Source organism: Columba livia, chromosome 5 (genome assembly GCF_036013475.1).
Source record: "Columba livia isolate bColLiv1 breed racing homer chromosome 5, bColLiv1.pat.W.v2, whole genome shotgun sequence".
Taxonomy (NCBI): Eukaryota; Metazoa; Chordata; class Aves; order Columbiformes; family Columbidae; genus Columba; species Columba livia.
In genome coordinates this window covers 67,809,411-67,834,255 of record NC_088606.1, presented here as the reverse complement: position 1 = coordinate 67,834,255, position 24,845 = coordinate 67,809,411, and the positions used below count along the sequence as shown (strand labels likewise).

Genomic DNA, 24,845 nt, shown 5'->3' with positions numbered 1-24,845 from the left:
GGGACACAAAGGGCGCCCCAGTGACAGGGACACCGCGCACACCCCAAACTGCCACAGGAACAGCAACAGACAACGTGTCCCAAACTGCTACAGTTTATTGGACAACGGTCAAGTGAAGAACTGTACATCTGTAAAAATAAAAAACAAAACAAAAAACAACCGACCAGGACGCGGCTCATGTGCTGGAGGCGGTTTTCCTGCGCTTCAGCCGCGCTCGCCAGTCCTCGGGCAGCGCCTCGAAGTTGGCGTTCCTCTCTGCCATGCCGCTGTGGGGACAAAACAGGGGGTCAGCGCCTGGTGGTGCAAGGTGACAGTCCCCACCACCCCTGGGTGCCCCCCCAGGGCTGGAGATGTACAGGGGACAAAAGAACGTCCCCGTCCCCTCCCAGCAGAGTGGACCCGGGTGGGTCGGTACCTCATCAGCTGCTGCTGCTTCCACTCCTCGATGCGGCGCTGGGCCGTGGTCTCGCGGTCCTCCTCGCTGGAGCTGGAGTTCTCCTCCTCGTCCAGCTCCCGCTGGATGCTCTGCCACTTCTTCACCAGCGACGGCATCTTCGTCTTCCCCTTCTTACCCTGCGCCAGAAACACAACGGCCGGCGGTGAGGAAAAGGGAGGAGATGGCGCCCGGCATGCCGACGCGACCAAGAGCGCCCGCCTACCTTGTCCTTCCGCCCCTTCCTCGGCTTCTCCTTCTCCGGCGGCGGCGGCGCTTTGGGGACGGGAGGCGGGGGCGTCTGTGGGGGCGGCGGGGGAGGCGGCTGCTCGGCGGTGGCGGTGGCAGTGGCAGGCAGGGCTCCTCGCGCCGGCTGCGCGGTGGCCACGCTGACGGGCGCCGCGCACTCCGAGTAGCTCATGACGGCAGGCGCGGCGGGCGCCGTCACACCCAGGTAGCCGGGCTGCAGCCCCAGCGCGGCGCCGGGCGCCATGCGGAGGTTCGGGCGCGCCTGGAGCTCGCTCTGCAGGCGCTGACGCGGGCGCAGGGACGCCAGCGGCACTGGTGACGGCTGGTACTTGCTGGTGGCCATGAGGGGCTGGCTGTAGATGACAGGGCAGCTGCCGATGGTGGCCGTTCGCTGCATCAGCCCCGGGTTCATGTCCGCCGCTTTTCTCTTCTGAGGTTTGGCGGAGAGCAGAGGCATCGGGCTTGGTTCAGCGGCAACCTGGAAGAGAGGAGGACGTGAGCACCAAGTGGGACATGGCCCCCAGGTCTGGCCACACATGTGACTTCCCCTGTCCCCGCAGCTCACCGGGGTGCTGCTGGCAGCCGGGCGCACCAGAGACTTGAGGGGAGCGTCTTCTTCGGTTCCCGGGGCGGGCGGCTCCTCGCCCCCCTCGTCTTCCATCTCCACCTCTTGGATCTCCCCGTCTTCTCCGGGCGGCGGGGGCGGCGGGGGGGGCGGGGGGGGCGAGTCCGGGGGCGGCGGAGGCGGCGGGGGCATTTCCAGAGGCAGAGGAGGCTGGAGGACCGGGACGGAGGACTGAAGCAGAGTCCAAAATGGAGTGAGCGGCATGAGAGATGTAGCGGGGGCTTGGCCTGGGAAGGATTCTTTACAAAGGGAGCCTGAAGAATACATAGCGACACCGGCGTGAAAACACACGCTACGGACAGCGCCGCCTGCTCCTGACCGCGCTGCCGGGGAGCGGGCAGCAGAGCCCAGGCCACGGGCCCGACCGACAAGCCCCGGCACAGCAGACGCTAAAAACCCACGGGGACAGCTCGGACATGGGAGTGGCGCTTGTCCCGGCTTCCCAAAAGCCACCACGCGCTGCCCCAGTGCTCGGTGGGACCCCACAACACCCCCGCTGCAGGACCAGGACCCCCCAATGACAGCGGCTCCCCCATTCCCAGCCCTGGCCGTACCTGCGGAGTGCTCGGCGGCGTCCCCGGCGCGCTCTCCTTTGTCTTTTGGAGGTGGTTTAGGAGGACCGTCGGCTTTTCTGTCGGCGCTTCGCTGTCCTTCCTCTTCGTCCTCCTCCCCGTCGGGGAATTCCCATTGCGACTCTCCCGAGCGCTCGTTAACATAGAAATAGCGTCTATGCTCCCTAAATCACAAGAAAGAGAAGGGAACTTCAGCTTCCCTTCCCGGCCACGGACACTCCGAGGCGGGCCTGCCCGCGACAGCCGTGACGCTCTCGCGGGGAAGACCCCTCCGCAGCGGGGCTGCCGCTCTCCCAACGCAACAACAACACAACTTGGTTTTTTTGAGGACGAGAGGCAGGAGAAGGCCCGAGCCGAAATCGCTCCAAGCTATTTTTGGTTTGGTTTTGGCTTTTTTTTGCATTGCTGGCTGCGTGAACGCCGCGCGCCCCGAGCCCCCCGCCCCGAGGGAGGGGAGGGCTGAGAGAAGCAGGCGAGCGTGCGGCAGAGCGACGTCTCTCGTGAGCAGCGGGACTTTTCAGCCGCCACCTTTGGCTGAAAGTCGCCCTCCGAGAAGAAGAGGCACCGGGGGAACAGCCCAACGGAGAAAAGCGGCTGCCCCCCTACCCCGTGGTGCCGCGGAGGTCGCTTTTATGGTGTCAAACACACAGTGAATGCTAGAGAGAGGGAGCGGATCTGGGAGCTGAAAAACAAAAGAGCAAAGATTTCAAACACAGGAAAATTCATCAAGAAAGCCAAATAAACAAAGAAATGTTTGGGTCTGACCTGCTGGCAGGAGACAGAAATCTTGTTCTTCATTCCGTCGGTGAGATGAAGTTTGTCCTTTGTCAGAGCTGTTGGTCAGAAGAGTTGATCCAGAGATCCTGCAAAGTTCACAGAGCTCTCGCATGCGCGACCCCCCAGGCCCGCCCTCCGCAGCGCTTGGAACTCCTGAGAGCGACAACCAGCTCTGTCCGATGGGGAAACCAGCTCCGTCTCAAAAAAAAGCACTGAGCAGCGCTCCGTTTGCATCCTTCCAGTTCTGGCGGCCGGCCCAAACTCCGCCAGAGCGCCGGACGTTTCTCTGCCTGCCCAGCACTTGCTAAGAGTCTCCGAGAGGGACGGCGCCAGCGTCGGTCGGGTGGTTGATGATCACAAATCATGTCTGAGATGTCAGAGATGAAAGGTGAGAAAGGTAGGAGAGCGCGTACCTGTCCCAGTGGCAGGACCAGCCTTTAGGGGTGGCGTTTATTTCGTATTGTTTTAGCTGTTCAGCTGCGTCTTGGAGTTTGCGTTTGAGGTAGTTTCCATTGAGAGCGCCTTCTCGCCAGTCTGCAATGCGGGTCTAGAGGGCAAGAACCGGGGGAGGAAGCCGTTGAGGGAGGCGGCAAGCGGCCCCGGGGACAGGACTCGAGGTCCGGGAAGGTGTTTCCCTTACGGTACGGGACTCAGGGGGGGCCAGGAGGAAGACACCGCCTCCGCGCAAAGCCATGCTCGCCCCCCGCGGAGGAAGGACGGACAGACAGACGGCACGGTGCCGCCGCGGCCACGAGGTTCACGCAGCGCCGGCCCTCGGCGCTCGAGCGGCGGACAGTTATTTGATCCGCTTCGGAACAGAAGGCCGGAGCGAGGGGCCAAGGCTCGGTTACCTCTGTCTGCAACAGCAACATGTGGAAGTTGGAGATAGATTGTCTGTTGATGCCCAGGAACTCCAATTTATTAGTCAGAGTGTTTGCCAGTTCTCCGATCTGAAACTGCCAGGGAGAAAGGGAAGAGTCAAGAGCCGCCCTGGGGAGCGTCACGGGGCTGCTGCGGCCCCCCGGCGCCAGCCTTTCCCTGGCAAATGAGATTCAGGACTGCCCATGGCCCCACAGCCGGGGACGTGCCACCCTGGCCCTGTGCACCTGCCACCCCCTCCTCTAAGCCCCCCAGGGACGGGGTCAGTGTGGGCAGCAGGATGAAACCTCCTCTGTAGCTGCAGGAGGTGCCAGCAAACCCCAACTCCTCCGGGGGGGCCCTTCCCTGCTCCCCACAGCCCCCAGCATGGCCACGGCTCTGAACCAGCCGAGGGACAGCATGGGCTCCACCTGCTTCGCTGCCCTGGCTCTGGAGTTACCGCAGAGCAACGCCCAGGGCAGAAAGCATTAAATATAATATTTCAAATCCATTTCCCAAAGGAAACGGACCAGGATATCATTTCAGACTTTAAATCGCTGCTTTCCAGAGGAAAGAGCACGAAGGGCAACAGCTCTGGATTTCCTCCCGAGCAGACAGAATCTGCGCGAAGGTTCCGGCCAGCCCACGGTGGCTGTTACTCAACCCAGCGTCCCGCGGGAGCCAAACCTCTGATTTGGGCACTGCAGGGGGACACGGGGACGCCCTGTGTCGATCCCCCTGACTGAGGGGCTGCAGGAGAGCAGCTACAAGCCAGACAGCAATCGAGAGCACAAACAGGGTGGACGCCTGCGAGCGGCATCAAAATTGTCATAAGGAGGGCACTACAAATGTCTTTTTTTTTTCCTTTGCTCTTCAGAAGAGGCTTTGGAAGGTCCCCAAAGCCGACAACGCAGCATCTGTCTGCAGAGATGGGGACGGGCCAGACAGACAAACAGCACTAGAGAAGCCCGAGGCAGGGAAATTAATTCCTGCGTTAACGGAGACACCAGGGAAGGTCCCACGGCAGGAGGTGACTTCGCAGCGGAGGACCCAGATCTCCTGCAAACCAGAGAGCCGGCAGAAAAGAGATTACCCCAGAGTGACGATGCGAACGGTAGCGATTACCCGAGGAGCCAGCTTTCCTCCAACAGCTCTAAAGGGATCCTGCGTGGGAGGGAACACACCGCGCTGCGGCACAGTCCGTCACAGAGCACCGCGAGGAAAGGGGACAGCAGAGGTGACAGCTCAGGAGGCTTTTGGCAGCCCCCAGGGATGCAGCAGCCAACAAACATGGTCCTGCTGCTGGCTTATTCTGAATAAATTCAATTTTAAATAAAAATCAGGAAAGCCTCATGTAGATGTCGTACTGAGGGCGGCTCAGTAGTTTTGGGGACGAAACGAATCTCAAAACTGCTGGAGCTCTTTGACGGGAGAGATGCTAATTCTGCCAGGACGACAATAAACAAACTCTTCCCCTTTCACACATAAAAAATGGTTAAACGATGGGGAATGAGGGCAGGGCCGGAGGTCGGCCTGCGCTGCGCGTTCCACCACGAGCTGGCGATTCCCTGTCCGTAAACCATCTGCCACAGGGAGCTGACAACACTCGCTAACGAAACAGAATTAGTCAGGAGCCAAATTTAAGGCTGTGGGAGATCTCATGGTAACAAGCGACCGGGGAATGAAAAAAACAAATAGGAAAGATCTCCCCTACACTCTGTGTAACTGTCACCCCTACACTCTGTGTACCTGTCACCCCTACAGCTCAGGAAGGGGCTCTGGGAATTGTTCAGCCACAGCCAAGAAGAGCAAACCAAGGCTCGGAAAAGAAAAAACAATCAGCACGTCGCTGCAGAAATCCCCAGGGCTTCCCCAAATCCTGACTAATAACTTCTAGAAGTTAATGCTGGGTGAAGGGCAGAGCAACAGGTACTGGCAGCCTCTGGACAGAGAAATTACAGACGAGGAGTCTTCAGCCTGGAAATGGGATGACTGAACGTGCCACAGGTCTGTAGTATCATTACTGGTGAGAAGAAAGCCATGACAAAAGCGATTGCTCTCTGACAAGACGCAGGGCTCAGCCTTTATCCCCCCCACGCCCTCTTAATTTTTTTTTCTGTTGTTTTAAACACTTTCAAGCCTTTGCTGCTGGTTCTGCTGGAGCCAGCACGTCCCTGCGCGCTCAGTCACGTCCCTTACCCAAACCAGGACAGGTCACGGACACACACCCCTCTGCAGCTCCGTACCTTGAGGTCCTGCTCCTCCTCTTCTATTTTTGGTGCCTCTTGGGGTTTTGTTTTCTCCTGAGGCTCCTCAGACTCTGCCTCTTTGTCTGAATGTGCATCAGCCGCTTCTGCGCTTGGTGCTGCAAGGGAAAAAATGACAGGTGAGCCCCTTCTGCTGGCACCGCCCCGGCGCTGCCGACAGCCGGCGGGGACACCACGCCGGAGCCAAACCCGCTGTGGGACGGGGCAGGGAAACAGCCGGGGGCTCCTTCCTACAGGAGCTGGTGCCAAGAGCCTGAAATTAAAGAGGAGAGAGGGTCACTGGCTCTGTGGTTTGGTGCGGGGGTCCTTCCAGGACAGCGCAGGAAGCAGAGGTACAGCACGAGCACAGGGAGGAGGAACAGCGCAGGGGCTGAAGAAGTGCCTGGCCGGCAATCAAACACCGGCAGTTTAGTCATTTGTCAAGAAAAGGTATTGAAGATTAAATAAATTGAAATAACTGTCAAAGACTCAAGAGTTCTCAAAAAGTTGTCGGGACTGTAATATTTCACCTCAGCTGCATCACAGGGCAGTGATGAATAAATTCAGTGTCCAAGTGACAAATTCCAGGGAGGGACAAATTCCAGGGAGGGACGTTTAGTGAGAGATAAGCCCTCAGGCTAAAAAAACCACATTCCTGGCGTGTCCCGGCGCTGAAGGGCAGGCCAGTTTCCTGAGTCACCCTCCAGCAGCCGGGCGCTCAACTTCCAACAGGTTCTTTTAGAATAACAGCTTTGCGTTCCCCAGGTAAGCGGGAAAACAGCGATGCTGGAAGACACGGCAGCTCTGGGGACATTCTTGTGACAACGTAACGCCCTCCAGCAAAACTGTCCCTCAGAGCCATCCTGGACACACATTGTCACCCACTAAACCCCAGGGGACAGGGGAACAGCCACGCTGGGCAGCAAAACACGAGCTGTAGTGCAGCGCTAACAGCTGCAATCGCATCATTTCCCCAAGGTGATATATCTATACGATGTTCAGCAACACCCCCTGAACTGCTCTTAATGTATTTTTGACAGGAGTCTCTGCAAGGCTGAGTGTTAACAGGAAAACAAATTGCTTGGGTGATACATCCCAGCATCAAACAACGCTCCCGTGAACCAGAGAAGGTAACCGCTTCCCTCTGTACTGTGGTTTGGGTTTATAACGTCAGAAGGGAAGCGGAGAGCAGCAGAGTGTGAGCAGTCATTATCAGGCTTTGGCGTTCCGACTCCTGATAAAGCACCAAGAACGGACACTCTACTATTTATTTTCCTGATAGTGTCGAACGTAGGCACTCTCCTGTTTATTTTCTTTAATTATGGGATAAAGGAGAGAATTTGGCAAAGCATCAGCTTATCCCCACGCTACCCCGAGCCTGCGAAACTCGCACTGCCAGCCGACAAGGCCAGCTGTGTGTGACAGCCACCCCTCCGGGCCTGTCCCCTGCCTGGCACGTACCTCAGCGCCCGTCCTGGCTCCGGGCACCCCGCGAATCTTCGGGGAACGGAGACCCCGGCGGGAGAGGGCTGCGGCCTTTGCGAACACCCGCTCCTCCCTCCGAAGGGAGCGTTTCCAATTACCTGCGTCTCCCGCTTCCGGGCTCTCCCGGCCCGTTTTGCTGGAGCCTCGGCTGGCAGATTCAGGGCTGGCGGCTCCGACAAACAGTTTCCATTTCCCTCGTTTGGACGCCAGCCTGCGGGCTGCATCCTGCGAGGCCGACTGGCTCCCGTCGGAGAGCGGGCTGGAGCCCGAAACGCTGCCGTCACCTTCCTCCAAGGCACGCAGCTCCGCCTGCAGAGACACGACAGCGAGCGGCGCTTCAGGGAGCTGGGCCTCCCCCAGAGAGCGACCGCGGTTACCAGACACCCGTGGAGAAAGAACAAAAAGCTGCTCTCATCAGACCACTGTGTTAACGGCAAAAAAGACAGAGCACGAGTTTCCCAACAGCCACTGACTTGCCCTCAAAGTGTCCACATGAAGCGGGACAGATCTATAAGGAGCAGCACGGAAAACGCAGGGTCACCCCCCGACGGAGGCAGGACAGACACAAACGTCTGCTGCTCCACGGCTGTTGCCAGATATTTCTTGGCTGCACCTGTGAACTTCCTACCTTGATAAAAATCTTCCTACCCTGACAAAAACCTACCTTCTTTCTCTCCAGCACCATCTCCAACTCAAGGGTGTCTTGCTCCTCCTCTTCCTCAGCGCTCTCCCCTGACTGCACCACACTGCACAGATCCTCCTGCGTGTCTTCCAGGGGATCCCTGTTGGCTTCTGGTTCTTCGGGTGCAGCCGCTGCCTCTTCTGCTTTCGCCTCCTCTTCTGCAGGCGGCTCAACCTCCTCTTTGCAAATCACCTTCCTCCTCCAACGCTCCTCTTCCTCCTTCACCACGTCGGGCAGAAGTGGTGCCAGGAGAGCCGCAGCCACCCCCTTTTTCTCCTCCTCACTGTTGGAGAGCGCCTGCACGCCTTCATTCACTTCCTGCAGGTTGAAACCATGTGAGTTTTCCGGCAGCGGCTCCTGCCCCCTCACCCCAGCCCCACACAGCACAGGAGACCGCAGCCCGCAGAGGAAGGAGCCCCATGCCGATGAGGGCCTTCTCTGGGCTGCAAATGCAGCAGAGTGACCCACCCATCGCCAAAAGGGCAACTAGAAGCTGGTACTTGGCCCATTAGACTGACCTTCTTCACCTCCCGCTTGGCGAGGGTGGCCCCGCGGCCAACGCTGCCCGGGCCAGTTCCCTTCTCCTGGGGGTACAGCTCAGCAGTTGTCACAAAGCTGCCGTTGGCAGCTGCCACGGTGCTGCTGAGGAAGAGGAGAGTGAAGGGCAGGCTCAGGAACAACAACATCCCAACACGACCCCATCTGGGGCTGGGGGGTGTCACCCACCTGTGCTGGTAGTGCTGCAGGCCCTGGACCTGTGTCGCCAGGTATGGCGGCAGCTCCCAGGTCACCTCGTTGCTCTGGGTATTCCAGTAATAGTAGCAGCCGGTGTTCTCGTCCCACACCTCCTGCCAGTCGCCCATCTCCAGCTCCCCCACTGCCGGGGGGACAAGGACAAACCGTCACCCACTGGGACACACAGAGCCTCTGTCCCACCACCAACTGCACCAGTTCCCCAGGCTGCTGTCACCCCTTTTTTCCCAGTGCCCACCACTTGTCACCACCCTCCACTCCCTTTGGTGAGTAAGGCTGCAGACAGCAGCCCCCTGAGACGGATGCAGCCCCCTGAGACGGATGCAGCCCCCTGAGACGGATGCAGCCCCCTGAGACGGATGCAGCCCCCTGAGACGGATGCAGCCCCCTGAGACGGATGCAGCCCCCTGAGACGGATGCAGCCCCCTGAGACGGATGCAGCCCCCTGAGACAGACTCTCACCTCCAGCCAGTGAGCACTGGGTGTCATATTGCCACTCCGGGGCTGGCGCAGAGCCTGTGCCGTTGGCAGGACCCGAGGACGGTCCTGAGCCCGACTCCTTGGGCTCCGGGCGGGGAGGCGTGGGGGGTGGCGCAGAGGAGGAGGCAGCGGGGGGCTCGGCGGGCTGCGCAGGAGCTGTGATGGCATCGATCTCCTGCAAAAACAACATCCCAGTTTAATCTTCAAACCCCAGGGGAGGCAAAAGCAGGGGCTTATCAAGAGAGGGCAACATCTCGGATCATGAAACCCCCGCTCTGTGTCTCCCCACCCCCCCACAACAAAGGAAAATCCCTGGTTCTGCGCTCACCGCCAGGAAGTTTGCCAGCGTGCTGTCGATGTCGGCCGAATTGTTGCCGTTCGCATCTGCCAAACGGGCCGACTTCTCCGGGGTTTCGCCGTCCTCATCATCGCTGTCTGCGTAGGCACCGAGCAGACACAAACCTCCTGGGGGGGAAGCAGGGGAAGCTCTGCGAGGGGGGGCACATTGAGGGGTCCAACCCCCCGACTGGGGTGGTCCCGCTGTCACCCCACTGATGCTGCGAGGGGGGAACAGCCACAACCAACCAACCAACACAAAACCAAAACAACAACAGAAGGAAAAAATACAGCTCCCCAGCCCTGAAAAAAGTCAGGGGGGGCATCTCATATCCTGCCTAGAAACCACAAAGCAAGGAATTAACGCTCCCCAAAATACCAATACTTTAATAATAATTATTAAGTTGATAATAAATTTCTTTAAAAGCTAATAACTAGTAGTAATAGTAACAAAGAGAAAAAAATCACCTCTCTCCTTCCCCCCCAAAATACACAATACAGACAAATATCTCCTAACCCAAATTTTTAAGATGAGAAACCATCTCCCCATCAATAATCACGTGGGGAAGGATTTCCTCATCCTACCACCACCCCAAATATAGCAAAATAGTAAAACAACCCTGCTCCCACTCCCTTAAAAAAAAACTGTGGGGGATCACCCCACTCCCCCATGTAAAAAGGACTTAAATGAGGTAATTATTGTACATGCATTAGAAAACAGAAGTACTTAAGGAGAAGCAATCACCTCCCCAGAAAAAACACCTTAAAGTATTAAAAACAAAGCAATCACAGCCTAAAATAACATTATATGGGATGGGGTTAATAATTGTTCCTAAAAAAGAAATGGCACTTAGAGGGAAAAAATGACACCCCCCCCTAAAAAAAAGCACTTAAGGGGAACAATCCGCCCCCCCTTTATAAAAAATAAGAAATAGACATAAGAACAATCACAGCCTGCTCTAAAAACATTTTAGATTAAAAACACAGGTTTTTAGGAATATTAAGCAGTAGGGGACAGCCCCCCCCCCCCCAAAAAAAAAAAAAAAAGGAGAGCAAACTCTCTGACTTTTTTAAGGGGGGTTATGTATCGTTATATTATTTCTGTGATAGGGGGTCTCGTACCTGTGGGTTTGACGGCGGCGGGAGCGGGGGGCAGCGGGTTGGGCGCGGTGCGGGGGGGCTCGGCAACCGCTTCAGGTTCGTCTGGGGGGGGAAGAGGCGTTAGAAACAAGGGGCTGGGGCCGGGGGAGGCGGCGGCGGGGACGCCTCCCCCGGCCCCCGGTACTGTCACTAGGCCGCAGCGCTACGAGGAGGCCGCGCCACTAGGCCGCACCGCCAACAAAGCGCCCCTCCCCCGCCATGTCTCATAACCCCATCTGCCGTTACCCGGCTCGGAACCCGAGTCGGCTCCTTCAGCCGGCGGTGCCGCCGCCTCGTCTCGGCGGGGGCCCGGAGGGGAGAGCTGGAGGATGGGCCTGCGGCCCGGGGCGGCGCGGGATTTCTTCCCCATGGCGGCGGCGGCGGCGGCGGGAGCGGCGCCTCGGGGCTGCGGCCGCGCCTGCGCGGTTCGGCGGAATGGGCGGGGACCGCGGCGTTGTGCGTCACTGCGCGGGGCGGGGCGTGGAGGAAGCTCCGCCCCCACGCATATAGCCCCGCCCCTCGGGCTGAGCGTTCCCGCGCTTGCAGCCCCGTCCTGCCCTATAGCACAGGGCCGGGCCCAGAACCTATAGCCTCATCCTGCCCTATAGCACAGGGCCTGGCCCAGAGCCTATAGCCTTGTCCTGCCCTATAGCACAGGGCTGGGCCCAGAACCTATAGCCCCGTCCTGCCCTATAGCACAGGACTGGGCCTAGAGCCTATAGCCTCGTCTTGCCCTATAGCACAGGGCTGGGCCCAGAACCTATAGCCTCATCCTGCCCTATAGCACAGGACTGGGCCCAGAGCCTATAACCTCGTCTTGCCCTATATAGCACAGCCCTGCTCCTTTGGGCTATAGCTCCATCCTGCCATATAGCATGGTGCTGCCCCTATCCTATAGCATAATGCTGCTACAGCCCCTTCTTACCCTACAGCTTCCCCCCCCAGACTTATAGCTCAGTCCTGACCTATAGCACAATGTGGTATGACCCTATAGTGCAGCCTGATTCTCTGGCCTATACAATCCTACAGGATGGTGCTGCTCCTTGAGGCTACAGGGCATATACTGGCCCCTGAAGATATAGCTCTGCCCCTTGGCCCTATAGGAAGTTCCTTGGCCACAGCTCCATCCTGCCATATGGCACAGTGCTGGCCCCATAGCGTTGTCCCTGGGCCCTATAGCACAGTCTTATCACAAGTTCCCTACACAAAAGCCCTATAGCCCCCCCTTGGTTCACCCTTTGCCCCCAAACCCTGCTGCACCCCCAGCAGCACCCATCTGTAATAAGACGTTGATTTTATTAAAGTTCATCCAAAAAATCCCACAATAAATAAAAAGAAATGCCAAAACCTGCTGTGTATGGTACATGATGAGAGCGAGGGCACCGCTGCGGTGACGGTCACACGCCGGAGCTCTGCTCACCGCTGAGCGACCCGAGGGGACGGGGACAGCGAGGTGACACGCTGGAGGTGCGCCCACCTCCCAGAACCAAAAAACATGAGTAAAACCAGCGCGGGGCGGGACGGCGTCTGCTCCAGGGGCGTCACCTTGTCCTGTGGGGCACAGAGGTGGCCGAGGGCGATGCGGTGGCACTAGTTGCGGCGGTACAGACGATCCCGGGTGGCCACGCTGACCTTCTCCTGATAGTCCTCCAGCTTGGCGTGCAGCTTCTGGTAGAGCTGGGCAAGAGGGAAAGCGTCAGAATCTGCACTACTGCCCTGTCCTGGACCCAATTCCCAATTTTTTTCCTTTTTTTCCGGGTCAGCTGCACCTACCACGCTGTTGTGATGGTTGGTGCTGCTCTCCTGCAGCGCCTGCAGCAGCTGGTCGATGGCCGTGTAGGGCAGCCACACCATGGGGGCCGTGGCGGACAGCGGGAACTGCAGGAGGAGAGGAAAATCTCGAGTCGTGGCATGCTGGGGACAGAAATGTTCCTTCCCCACATTCGCAACCACGTCCCAAAACCTCCTTGGCCTGCTGGTCCCATCAAAGGCTCCTTCTCTCCTCCAGGATGGGTTTTCCACACCCGTTTCTTCTGGAAGCACCGTCACCCAAACCCCGAGTGGGATCTGCCCCAAGAAGCAGTCCCCACTGCAGGTGAGCTCACCTCGATCCCGAAATACTGGTGGCCTTTGCCCAGCACCGCGTTGACGTACTCCAGGACCAGCTCCACGGCCTCCTCCAGCAGGTCGTAATTCAGATAGAGACGCAGCAGTTCGGCTGCGTCCACCCTCTGCAAGGAAAGAGGGAAACATCAGCCAGGGAACGCACCCGGGAGCCGCCGCGATGCTGAGGAACCAGTTCTGAGCCTTCGGAACAGCCAAAAAGCACCTGGAACAGGTTCCTGGAGCTGGGAATGGGATGAAGCGAAGGTGATGTGGCAGCTCAGGGTGATTTTTTGGGCAGTATGCACCGAGCTATGTTCTCACCTTGTAGCTGTTAATGAGCCAGTTGGGCAGCGGGATCCCGTGTGCCAAGAGCTTGTTGATGACGCAGCGATGGTACAGGCTGTTCTGGGACGGGTAACGCTCCAAATAGCATGAGAGCAGCCGCCAGGCTTCATCTGTGGCACTGCAAGGCGATATTTCCCCTCAAAAACCATGCAAGCAGCCCTGATGCTGTGCCACAGGGGACTGTCCCGCTGCCTGGGACAACGTGTCCCTCACAGACAAGGACCTACCTACCTGGACTCCTTGGTGGTGACAAGCGCAGAGAGCTGGTTTGTTGCCAGCCAGTCCCAGGCCTCAGCCTGCGCCGCCTCCCCGCCCAGCTGCAGCTTGATGCACCTGCATGACAGAGCAGCTGAAATGCAGCTCCAGAGTCCCGCCACCCCGCGTCCCCAGTGCCGCCCGCACCCCTTGCAGGACTGTTCCCGAGCAATGGCTGCGAATGAGCTGGCTTGGCAGGAGAAGGTTATTGAGTGGTTTCTAAGCTGCTCAAAGTGTCAGAGAGGAATTAATAACAACTGAAATGCCCTCAGTGCATGCAGCTGCAGAAACAGGTTGCGGCAGAGCTCCTGGAGAACTCTGCAGACACTGCACGTGTTCTGGAAGTGCCAAGAGGTAAAGGAGAGGAGTCCTGGGGTGGGAGATGATGTGTAAGAGCAAATGTCCAACATGGAGATCAGACAGAAGAGCGAGTGCTCTGCCAAATGCTGTTCGAGAGCCGCTCAACAGCTTGAAGAAATCTTCCATAAGCAGCTCATGGGGCGTCAGCAGGAACGTGCCACGAGCCAGCTCACCAGAAAGGTCCCCAGGTGATGGTTGTGCCCAGGCTGGGATCAGCCGTGACTGTCAGATGCTGTCGCTCTCCCCTGAGACCAGGGAGAAACCGGTCCCCTCCCCTGCTCACTCAGCAAGGCTCCCTTATTCTTATTTTTTTCAGATGTGAAGAGCAAATTCCACCTCAAAACCCCTGAGCCAGCAGCTGCTGAGGCTGTGAGCAGCCACGGCGAGCAGACAGGTCGGGACAGTGCTGGCTTCTGACCCTGGGGAGCTGCGTCCTGCCAAGCACCACGCAGCACAGGCTCCCACAGCCACGCACCACCTGAGGCGGGAGAAGTTCACTACGTACTTGAAAGTGAGTCCCTCAAAAATGGGCGTCAAGGGCAGCTTGAAGGTTTGGCACAGAGTGACGGCAGTGTCGAACAGACCGGCCCGCACCAGGAGAGCAAGCGTTTCCTCAGGCGTGGAGTTGCCTGTGGGGAAGGAGGATCAGGTAAGCGCCTCTCCCAGTCACACCCCAGTGCTTACTGGTGCCTATACCAGCATGATTCAGTGGCAGAGTTCAGCCCAATGTAAAACACCCTGCAGCGGTGCCGCTCACCATACAGCTTGAGGCTTTCTTGGCCTCGGGACATCTCCTGAGCCCCGGAGCCATCCCTGCACAAAGCAGCAGCGACCCACGGAGCCATCACTGACCCAGCACCGGCTGGAAAGGGACATGGGCAGCAATGTAAGGCCCGCTGCTGCTGTTTAGGTGAGCAGGGAGGGGACAGCCTTGTCACAGGCACAGCAGTGACCAGGTGTCAGCTCAGCTCTGCCAGTGCAGGCAAGAGGAGGGCTGAAACTGCGGCAACTCAGCTCCCTGCGCCTCCAGTTTGCCCTCAAACCACCTTTTCCTGCGATCCCTTCACTGGGGAGTCATCTCCTCCTGATACTCTAAGGGAAAAAAGTCTGTGGATGTTGCACAATTGTTATCAGAGAGTGGCATATAAAGGGTTGGGGTGGGCGAGTTGCAGCCTTCTGCTCCCCAACAAGGAACAACTTTGATAAGCTAACGCTGTGTCACGAAGCAGGACTGTCCAGGACAACAATTTAAATAGGTGTTTTTCTCGGGCTCTCTAACTCTGCTTCATCTGGGGGCACTTTCCAGTGGGACCAAAAGACGCCTTTCACGAGCTCAGCTCCAGCCCCACGCTGCAGACCACTACTAGAGCTTGGCAATGCCAAAAAACTGCGGAAAACTTAAAATTGGTTCTCCTGCTCTGCTCTCTCTGAACTTGGCAGCAAGATTTCATGCTAGGGAGGCGCAATTTTGTCCTGGGTTTGCCTCTGGATCAGAACAAAGCTGCTGTTTCCTCACCTGAGCTATGACCAGAAGTGTTAAAATGAGCACAAACCCCCAGGCAAAGTGAGAGGTGCCTGCGCCACGGCCCTCTTACCTGCCACAGCCGCTGTGGACAGGTCGTGCTGCACCAGAGTCAGCCGGATCCGCGCCAACAAGCACTCCCTCTCCAAATCCTCCAGCTCCAGGATCTCGATTTGGCGAGTTGCTGTAACAGACGGACAAGAATGGCACTCAGCATTTTAAAAAAGCAATTGTTGGGGGCATTTTGCACAATGTTTACACCTCTCTGCTCCCCTAAGAGGAGTCGTACTACACAAAGCACCGAAAGAGAGGTTGGGTTTTGCTGCTCTTTCCTTCCTATCCTGAAGTGTGCCTCCCCTTCCATCTCTATTTGAGATTTTTATCTAATGTTCGGTAACAGCTGCTGCTCTGACTGCCAGGCATACGCTACAAAAGAGCTCATTCAGAAATAATTGCTGTGAAAATACTTTTTTCTACTGTAATGCTGAGTTACATGTCTAACCTGACCCCACCATCCTCTGCTTTGGTGACCCGAGCAGCAGAGACTCGCTACACCAGCGGGGTTTCCAAGAGCATAGGCAACAAAATGTGGGGTTTTTTTAAATTACAAGTTGTTTCCACTGAAAACAAAAGCACCAACAAGGCATCAAACTGCAGACGAGTGTGCACAGGAGCTCCCTGCGGAACAGCTGTTACACAGCAGCAGGTCGTAACTGGGAAACCCTCACATTGGGAGAGCTAATTAGTTTACAATCCCCCGAGTTATGAATCAGAGGTGAGGGGTGCCCTGGGCCACCTCCCAGCGAGCAGCAGAGCTCGGAGCCCGGGGAAAGGCTGCGGGATCTCAGAGGCAGAGGAAGCACCAGGCACGTACCTGGAGCAGCCGTGTACTCCCCGTCGTGGCTTCTCTTTGGTGATGCTCCAGGGCGTTCGTACTTGCAGGAAAAAGCAGAAAGAGAAGGTTTATCCCCACCTGGTTTCCAAAGGACCAATTGCTTTCCATTTCAAGCCTTGATTTGAATCAGCAGAGCCACACAATCCCTTGGCAGTTCAGTTCAGGTTACATTTATCTCTGGCTATCAGATACATTAGCTGATCTGGGTACGGTCACCACCTCCCACCAACAGATTTGAAACCCAAACCATGTCCCAGCAATTCTCCTTTTCACTGGTATTCCACTGTTCAGATTCCCCCAAGAAAGATTTGCTCTGTTTTCAACAAAAGGTGATCTATTCCCAAAAATATACACCAGCCTCCTTCCCAAAAGTTGCCCTGCTTCCACCCTGCTGCAAAGAAGCGGCAAGGACGCAAAGGTGACAAATAGGACTGATGTCTCTGCTGCATAAGCTGGCTGAGAAGATGGGGGCAGCAGATTAAGAAGGCCAAGAGCTCTGTTTATTGCACCGGAAGAGGTCAGAGGCTTCTCAGCGAGCTCAGCAGTTCCTACCACAGCTCCAGGAGCCGGCTGCACTATCCAGGCGTACTCGGGGCGGATCAACCGTAAGCAGTTAATAGCAGCCAGGAAACAGTTTCCCTGTTTTTGGAGGCCTCGGAGCGTCCGCACCTCCCTGCCCAGGCGCATGCCGTATTCAAACATCACTGTTCCAGCTGAGGAGAGAAGGGGAATAAACAGATAAATCAGCCGAACCCCAGGATGCTGCAGGGGTAGGGCAAGCAGTGGCCCAGGCACGGGGGCTGTGACATGCCCGCTCCCAAAATTACCCTTGCGGTAGTTGTGACGGTAGATGTGGAAAGCGTAGAGCAGCTCATAGTAATTGTGGGTCATCAGGTCCACCGCTCGAGCGTGAGATTCAATGATCCCCACAACCTGCGGAAGACCAGAGGCTCAAATGGGTCAATAATCCCTTTAAAGAGAGTGGCTGTGCCCCCCTTTCCTCCCAGCACAGAGTGATTACCTCGTTATGGAGGTTCACGTAAGGGAATTCTACCAGGTCCTGGAGCTGGGAGCGCTCGCAGAGAACCACCACTAGCTGGCGTAGACAGTCCAGCTGCCTGCAGAGATAAAAGCGCAACAGCTCTGGAGAAACATGCGACCGCTCCAGAGCAGTGGGAACAAACCCAGCTCCAGGGTGCAGGTATTAAGCCATGAAGGTGCTGCTTTGTGACAAGCTCCACGGCATTTTTCCAGCTTAGAACCAAGAGGTTCCTTCGGACTTTTCCTGTGCTGGAAACAGATCCTCCTCCTGCAAGGGTCTCTCAGGAGGGCAGTTTCCCTTGTAAGATTTCCTTCAGCATCAAAACACATTCCTACTTCTCTGAACGTCCAGACCAGCTACTCCAGCTCATTACACCCTCCCCTGCCAGGCTGAGGCTTCCTCTACCCAGTTCACTTCCCAGCAGGTGCTCAAACTGAAACTGAACTTTATTAAACTAAACTGACTGGCCTCCTAAAGCTTTTCCAAATCCAGTGCCACATGTGAATCCTTTTGGCTCTTCCCTGAATCAGCATCATTTTTTCCCCCTCAGTTTCCTCTTTTGAGGCAGTGCTGATCCCAACTGTCATTACAAAAAAAGGAACTATGACTTTTCAAACACACCTTTACACGAGCTAAACCAAAACCTCTTAACACAGCAGCCATGTCCTATCCCGAAGCGTCACCTTCCTTTCAGTTTGATGGAAAAACCAGTACACAGACTCCTGAGACAAGAGAGCACAAAGGCATAAAACTGTCACCTACCTGCTCGGATCTGGGTTTTGCGTTAAGGCTACATATGCTTCACTGTTGTGTCCTAAATCCAAGTGATGTTTGAAGATGCAAGTTCTCAAAGTAGCCTGAAAACACCAAAGAGCACAAAGCAGCACGTTGTGAGCTCTCCAAGTCAAAAGAAAGTCCCACGTAAGTTCCCTGAAGAAACATCTTGATGCAAAAGTGATTTGTACCTGGCTTCTCCAGTCGTCGGCCGATTCCATGACAGCCAGCGTGGCCAGCTGGATGACCAGCTCCGGTAAACCCACCATGTCCAACAAGCGCAGAACCTGCAGAGGACAATTCTCTAGCATTGGGGAGGGGTTTTTTGTTCGTTTTTTTAAGAGCTACTCCTGTCTCTACTAACTATACCAGCAGCCAAATATTTTGCCAATGTTTCTAAGTGATTAGACTAAAAAAGGAAAGATTTTGGTAAGTCGCAGAGGCCTGAACTAAATCCCAACGTAACAGGTCCGGCTATGGCTTTTCTGGAGGATCGATCTCTGCACATGTGAGTTTTTGGAAACATTTTAGTCTTGTTACAGTAAACCTCTGTGACAGACAGGTAAATGATTCTGTCCCCGAGCACACAGCTGTATTTGGGAGAGTTCCCTCTCCAGTGGCACCCAACGATCTGTCTCCTGGATTTTAAAATCAGGGAATCCCTGACGACGAGCCTACGTCCAAGCTTGCAGCCTGTCTGAACTACGGTTTTATGTAAAAAGAAAGATCCTATCTCAATTTAAAGACATTAATTTTAATTTGCCTCAAAGCTTAATAACCTTCCCCTTAAGCAGCGCCTCACATCAAGCCTGGACACGTCTGGCTTCTGCCTCCAGCAGCTGGATCTCACCTGCCTCTGTCTGCAGATAACAAAGTCCTCTGCTCTTAGGAAAGTAATCGGGGGAAAGTACCGAGTTTAACACCGTGGTCACCTCATCACCGTCCCCCCCAAAGGAAAACAGACTACACTGAGGTTTCACCTCCCAAAAAAGTCTGGTTTGAGTCTCAAGTCGCTTCCCTGACAGCCGAGGACTGGGCAGGAATTATTTCGGCAGGCGGTGCCCGTGTGGAAGGGCTCGGTGCGGATTTCCTCGCCCAGTGCCGCGCACACCAGGCCGGTGCAGCCGTACCTTGCTGTAGTACTGCAGGCGCGGAGTGGAGATCATCTCCCCCTCCTCGGGCTGGATCAGCCTGTCCAAGAACTCTTCCTTTCCCACCTCTGATGCAGCTTGGCAGAAACAGTCCAAAGCCTAAAACCAGAGCAGAGAGCAGCTTGTGTGAGCCCCCCCAGCCTGCTGTGCCGGTGACAGGACAGTGCTGCCCCTTCCAGCTTCAGCTGACGGGACCCACTGGTCCCAAGCTAATGAGAACTTCCCCCAGAGCAAATCCCACCGTCCCCCTCCCATCCCATTCTTTGTTCCAATGAGGCAGAGCTCCAGATGAAAGGTTGCAGAGCAGAAACAAGGCTGGTCCTCCCTCTGCACCTCCTCCCTGCCCAGGGAAAAGGTCCCAAACCCCAGAGGGAGGCAGCAGCAGGAGACAGGGGCCTTACCTTGTGCCCTTCACCCATGACAAGGTAGCACCTGCCCATCATGAAGCAGCAGGAGCCCATGTTCACATGGCACCACGGCTGCAGCAGGCGAATGTATTCCTGCAGGAGAGGAGGAACGGGAGTTGTGATTCAGTTCAGCACTCGCTCCTGATCTGTGGCCAGCCGGTACTGGAGGGAGGGTTAAAGTCTCCAGCACCAAAGTGCTATTTTCATGGCCTCTTGAGCTGCTGTGCTCACCAAAATCCTGCTCTTCCAGCCCAAGGGCTGGTTTCCTCAGCCCCAAAGTCTCCTCAGACGGGGAGACATCCCCCACGTGCTCCCCAGAAACAACCTGCTTTGAACAGAATCACAGAATCATTTGGATTGGAAAAGCCCCTTGAGATCGTGGAGTCCAACCATTCCCGCACCCCTGGCACTGCTCCATGTCCCTGAGAACCTCATGTCCGTCTGTCCAGCCCTCCAGGGCTGGTGACTCCAGCGCTGCCCTGGGCAGCCTGTTCCAATGCCCCACAGCCCTTTGGGGAAGAAATTGCTCCCCAGATCCAACCTCAACATCCCCTGGCGCAACTTGAGGCCATTTGCTCCTGTCCTCTCATAGCTCCAGTGCCTGTAGAAAGCGCCTCAGAAACAGCACCCACATCCCCCAAAACCAGACACGATTCTCTCTACAACCACCGCAAACCTGCTGCAGGGAACCGCAAAGGAAACAAGATCCTGGTGCGCACAGAGCATCGACGGGAGCACGTTTGTGTGAAGGCAAAGCAGGTGTCAGGAGGATGGAATGTGCGCAGGAGAGGGACAGCAGCCAAGGAAGATCATGGATCACAACATCAAACTGATGGGAATGGGGTGGAGCAGTGAGGGCACCAAGGACACACCGTAAATAAAGCCACAACCCGGACACTGGCCAGAACTCCAGGGCGATACAACCCCAGCTGGCCCTGTGCCCGCTCTGTCAGGGTGATGTAAGGGCTGCAAAGTGTCATCGCCTGTCAAAAAGCAGCCAGGAGGCAGGATGGAAACTCAAAAGCTGGCATCCCTTGTGCTTGTCACACTCGGAGGAGCAGAGATGTCCCCCTGGCAGGGCGCCGGGACTCTGCGGGAAAGGAAGAGGAGAAGGCAGGACTGGGCGGTAAAGCCAAGGTTTCATCAGCCAATCTGTATCTTTGCATAAACCACCACAAAAACCTTGTCTGTCCCAGCCACAGGTCCACAAAAAGCCTGGACCCACTGCTCGCACTAGCCAGATACAACAGAGAAATCCCAGCCCAGGCTTGCTCAACAGCTTGTTGTGCAGAGTAAGTGACAAGGAGAGGTCTGGCCCTTGTCTGGCCAGTGCTTTGGTCACTAGACCTTCTCAGCGCCCGCCTGTTCCTTGCAGGGTCCTTCTCGGATCTCCACCTCTATTTGGGTCACCACGCTCACGCTCACCGCAAATCTGGCGTTAGCTCCCTGAGGTCAAGTCACTTAATCCAAGTTTACGTGACTGACTGGGATCAGTACGCGTAACAGAAGGTAGCGGGGAGGAGGAAGAGCCCATTCCTGCAGAGATAAAAGTCTCTCGCATCTCCTGGAGGCAGGACATAAGCGAGGCAAAAGCAATGCGAGGAAATTCAAAGCGTGCCCGCGCCACGAGAGCGCACACATGCCAGGAGGCAGAACGATGCTGCCCAAACCGTCCCGGCATTTCCTGGCTCAAAAGCTCCGCAGATTTGACATTATTCTCAGCGGCAACGCGAGCGCAAAGGAAAAGCAGTTCAGCCCCCAGGTGTGAGGGGCTGCGAGAATAAAAGGTTCTGCTACGCAGGGGGAAAACCCACGTCAGTAACGCCAGCCTGCCTAGCACTGCGTGCCCCGAGGACGCTGTCAGATGGGGAATGACGCACGTCACATGGCGCTGCGGACAAAGTATCGTGTGGTTCGGAACTGGAACACAAGCAGCTGCAACTACCAAACCCCTGAAGAGCACGGGAAGAGCTGGTGGAGAAACAGTGATCTGAAACACAGCGGTATGTGGAGAGACCCGAAAAAATTAGTTCTCTTGCCCTGCTGCCACGTGTTGGGAGCACAGCAAAGATGATAGATGTTTCTTACACCTTTTTCAATTAGTAAAGACATTTAAGAGGTAGATGAGAGCCCCCTTGAAGCAGGATTTCTGCTGCTGGGTTGAAGAAAACCTTCTGATCTCCAGTCTTGTGGGCAATCTGTTTGCAATGGTGCCACAGGAGAGGCTGCGGGCACGGCAGCAGCTAACACAGGGATAAGGTCACGGCTTTGCTGTGATATTTAAACAAGATCCGCAAAGATATTTCTTACCCACAGTATCACGCTGTCAGATAAGCCCTGGGAGGCTGAGCTCCCCCACAAAAAGGGTCTATAATAACCCTCAGCACTTACGCCTGGATTTTCTTGAAAACAGATGAAAGAGGAAATACATCAGAACCATCTTCAATCACTCCCCAGCAGACTCTCTGCAGCATTTTCTAGGTACAAAATATCGAGCAAAAAGCCCTTCTCTGGGCAGAGGTTGAGGTGGATGCCACAGGGGACAAGAGGGACGCATGAGGAAGATGGAAAATATTTGCTGCCTTACGATTTGCTTACTGCACTGACACTGCAATGGTTCTAAAAGAGATTTCTAACAATTCTCCAAAAGAATCCTTAGTTTTAGCCCATTTCTACTGCACAACAAACTTCCAGCCCATCACCTCTGAAATGCAGACATGGGAACAGAGCACTCTGGACAATGAGCTCAGGTCTGAGCTCAAAAAGCAGTGACCAAGGGGAAAGCAGAACAAATTCCAACTCGAAAGATAATATTTTGTGCGGGTATTTCTCAGCAGAGCTCAGGCAGTTGCGCACGAAGCTCACGCCGTGTTACGCCTCCGCACGGGCCAAAGCGCAGAGCTGCCACTGGAACTATCCCAGGTGCGGAAGGAGATTATTTCACTTGCTCCTGCTCTTCCTCTTGCAGGTCTGGTCACGGAGCCGGCACGAAGCACTCACCTGCAGCTGGGTGTACTGGCAGCTCCCCATCAGGCACTCTGGGAAGAGGAAACTGGGATTACTGGGCCACCTGGGCCGAGGTTAAGGAAGAACAAAGGACAATCCAGCCCAGAGAACTAGTCTGAAACTCAGCAAGGCTCCTGCACTCAGTTTGTGGCAGGGGGAAGGAGAGAAGATTAAGCTGCTCTTTACACAAGTTGTTATTCTGTAATAAGATTTATCCATATTAGAACAAAACCATTAGTACATCTAATCCACGACTGCCCAAATCTCGTTACCCTTCCAAATCTCCCGGCATCGCACCTCGCCAAGGCGAGCTGCTGGAGCTCAGGGGCTTAAAGTCAAAAACTCCAATCCTTTATTGTGCACCTAAACGGGATGGATTCTGTGAAATCTCAAAATACCCGCAAATCCCATTAACACTAACAACAGTCACTAGTCCAGGGGACTTGCCCTTGAAATTTGGGTGCGGAAAACATCGATTTTGTAACTGCATGTGGTGGAAAAGGCCAACTTAACCCCTCTGCTGGCCCCAGCCCTCCTCTCGCAGACCCAGCAGTGCTCCCAGTCTCAGAACTGGGACGTGATACGCAGCCTCTGTGCAATCTCACACAATTTATACAGGGACTCCAGCATTTCTACGCCGCATGAAAACTCCCCCTGGTCGCAGCCCAGCGAGAGCGAGCACCGAGTTTGCAGCCAAGGATACAGGAGCGGCAGAAAGTCGGCCACGATTGCGGTGATGAGATGGGGCCAGTTCAAACTCGTTTCGGCCAAAGAAGTGTTGGATTGCAAGAACAGTCGAGATATGATGTGTTTTCTGGCCACTTCCTGAAAGAACAGCTCCACGATCGTTTGAGGGCCGGATACTAAAATATACAAGTTAACAAAAGGGTGAGGAGAGACCCCAGAGCAGCCGCCCCAGGCTTTCTATACCGTGCGGTGCTCATCAGCCCGAATGCGGCAGATTAAGTCAGAACAAAACAATAAGCACGTTCAATACTCGAACTTGTTGGTTTTGAATTTCTCTCGCTGTCTGTTTAAGGCAGAGGGAGCAGCAGGAGATCAAAGAGCCACAGACTGCAGTGTTTATTAACTGCAGCTCAATTAAAACATGAAAAGAAAAAAAAACCAAGGCTGTGCTCTCTCGCCACTTGTGCTGCTCATGGAGAGTTTGCAGGGCAGGGCTGAGGGAGTGCTGATTTGGCTCTGTTCAAATGCCTCCCTGCTCATTCCAGCCCCCTGAGCAGCCCAGCCTCCCATGAGCTGACTGTTCCCAACGCCTCTCCCCAAGCTGCCGCCTCCTTTCTATCTTCCCGACGTTTCACATATTTTTTCCTGAAGCGCAACAGCCAAACAGGACTTTCCTCATGAGCGGGCCAAGAAATAACCCACGACACCGGCAGACACAAAGGATGTTTTCAATTTTGCTTTCACGCACTGACATTTACAGCGAGGCAAATGCCTCCCAAACCCAGACTCTCACCCGGGGAGAGTTCGGGCTCTGAAGATGGCAGCTTACAAAGAGCACAATGCCCCAGGCTGGGCAGCGAGCGGAGGAAATTCCTGCCCAGCTCTCAGCCCGTCACACGTGCCACTGCTGACTGGTCATCACTGATTTTTCTCAGCTCCCTCCGCAGCGTTTCAGCCCGAAGTGCCGCGCAGACTCGTTGCAGCAGGTCCTTACCTGTGCGCTTGCTTCCCTACCCTGCTCACCACCTCCTCTGGAACCACTTCAAGGTGCACATCCTCCTTATTAAGTTGCCTTATGTTCTCCCGCAAGACAGCAACCCAAAGCACATGTCTTTGCAGCAAGACTTTTAACATGTGAGTGAATTATCAGCTGCAATTCCCCCCGCGAGCTACTGGCGGTGAGCAACACTCACGTCTGAATTGCAAAAGCACGTTTTGGAAAAACACTTCTACGTTCTCTCACTTTCCCAAGCTGCTGCTCTTGGCCACTGTGGGATAAAGGACCCATGGACCCACTACAGCCACTGTAACGTGCACGAGCAAGAGCTGAGCTTGGCTGAATTAATTTGGGCCAGAATTAACGATGTTTGGCTGAGTGAGGCCTTGCCATCCTCCTCAAGCCGAGACTAAGATCCAGGTCTCTCGTCCCGAGTCCAACATTACACGATAATTCGTTGTTGTTGTTTTTCAACAAACATTTCCATGTAAAGTGGGATCATTCGACAACACTCACTGCATGAAGCGTTTCCCTTCCCTGGGATAAAGAACAGAAACGGAGAGCTGAGGAGTTGTGGACATCTTACCAAGTTTATGGGGTATCAGAGCAGTGGTGTCTGCTAACTCCAACACGGACAGATGCTGCAGATTAGATTCCCTGGA

At 55.5% G+C, this 24,845-nt stretch overlaps 2 protein-coding genes across 4 annotated transcripts in view; both read right to left on the bottom strand.

Annotated features, from left to right (window-relative positions):
- Window positions 1-77: 77 nt before the first annotated feature.
- FNBP4 (formin binding protein 4) lies at window positions 78-11,089 on the bottom strand. 2 transcript variants are annotated; one of them, XM_065066362.1, is made up of 16 exons: window positions 10,883-11,089; window positions 10,619-10,699; window positions 9,489-9,625; window positions 9,143-9,335; window positions 8,654-8,804; window positions 8,446-8,569; window positions 7,910-8,245; window positions 7,344-7,554; window positions 5,761-5,879; window positions 3,508-3,612; window positions 3,070-3,203; window positions 1,862-2,043; window positions 1,248-1,561; window positions 660-1,160; window positions 416-573; window positions 78-266 (listed from the first exon to the last, which is right to left on the bottom strand). In XM_065066362.1, the coding sequence occupies exons 1-16, from the start codon at window positions 11,004-11,006 to the stop codon at window positions 176-178; spliced, it is 2,961 nt and encodes a 986-aa protein (XP_064922434.1). In that variant the 5' UTR covers window positions 11,007-11,089; the 3' UTR covers window positions 78-175. The 2 variants fall into 2 exon arrangements, with proteins under 2 accessions (XP_064922434.1, XP_064922435.1); XM_065066363.1 differs by having other exon boundaries at window positions 8,446-8,566; window positions 10,883-11,088.
- NUP160 (nucleoporin 160) overlaps window positions 9,538-24,845 on the bottom strand; it is a 29,222-nt gene continuing 13,914 nt past the window's right edge. The window contains exons 18-37 of one of the 2 annotated variants that reach the window (XR_010473281.1): window positions 24,770-24,840; window positions 23,203-23,362; window positions 22,494-22,563; window positions 19,488-19,586; window positions 19,066-19,185; window positions 18,127-18,222; window positions 17,924-18,018; window positions 17,141-17,237; window positions 16,947-17,052; window positions 16,672-16,832; window positions 16,099-16,159; window positions 15,298-15,408; window positions 14,208-14,331; window positions 13,319-13,420; window positions 13,064-13,205; window positions 12,742-12,867; window positions 12,410-12,514; window positions 12,182-12,313; window positions 10,619-10,699; window positions 9,538-9,625 (exon numbers count right to left, since the gene is read on the bottom strand). Coding sequence is in view for 1 of the 2 variants with exons in the window: in XM_065066335.1 (XP_064922407.1) it covers window positions 12,227-12,313; window positions 12,410-12,514; window positions 12,742-12,867; window positions 13,064-13,205; window positions 13,319-13,420; window positions 14,208-14,331; window positions 15,298-15,408; window positions 16,099-16,159; window positions 16,672-16,832; window positions 16,947-17,052; window positions 17,141-17,237; window positions 17,924-18,018; window positions 18,127-18,222; window positions 19,066-19,185; window positions 19,488-19,586; window positions 22,494-22,563; window positions 23,203-23,362; window positions 24,770-24,840 (1,933 nt within the window). In the remaining variant the exon portion in view is untranslated. Of the gene's footprint in view, window positions 9,626-10,618; window positions 10,700-11,913; window positions 12,314-12,409; window positions 12,515-12,741; window positions 12,868-13,063; window positions 13,206-13,318; window positions 13,421-14,207; window positions 14,332-15,297; window positions 15,409-16,098; window positions 16,160-16,671; window positions 16,833-16,946; window positions 17,053-17,140; window positions 17,238-17,923; window positions 18,019-18,126; window positions 18,223-19,065; window positions 19,186-19,487; window positions 19,587-22,493; window positions 22,564-23,202; window positions 23,363-24,769; window positions 24,841-24,845 lie in introns of those variants that run through there. The other variant, XM_065066335.1, reaches the window with a different exon arrangement.

Bases quoted from the DNA above. Each gene is read 5' to 3' on its own strand.
- FNBP4 (XM_065066362.1), bottom strand. From the start codon at position 11,006: ATGGGGAAGAAATCCCGCGCCGCCCCGGGCCGCAGGCCCATCCTCCAG. The intron at 8,246-8,445 runs GTCAGTCTAATG...TTCAACCTGCAG, and splicing joins CCAAGCGGGAGGTGAAGAAG to GAAGTGAATGAAGGCGTGCA. The intron at 574-659 runs GTAGGCGGGCGC...TTTCTGGCGCAG, and splicing joins GGAAGGGGCGGAAGGACAAG to GGTAAGAAGGGGAAGACGAA.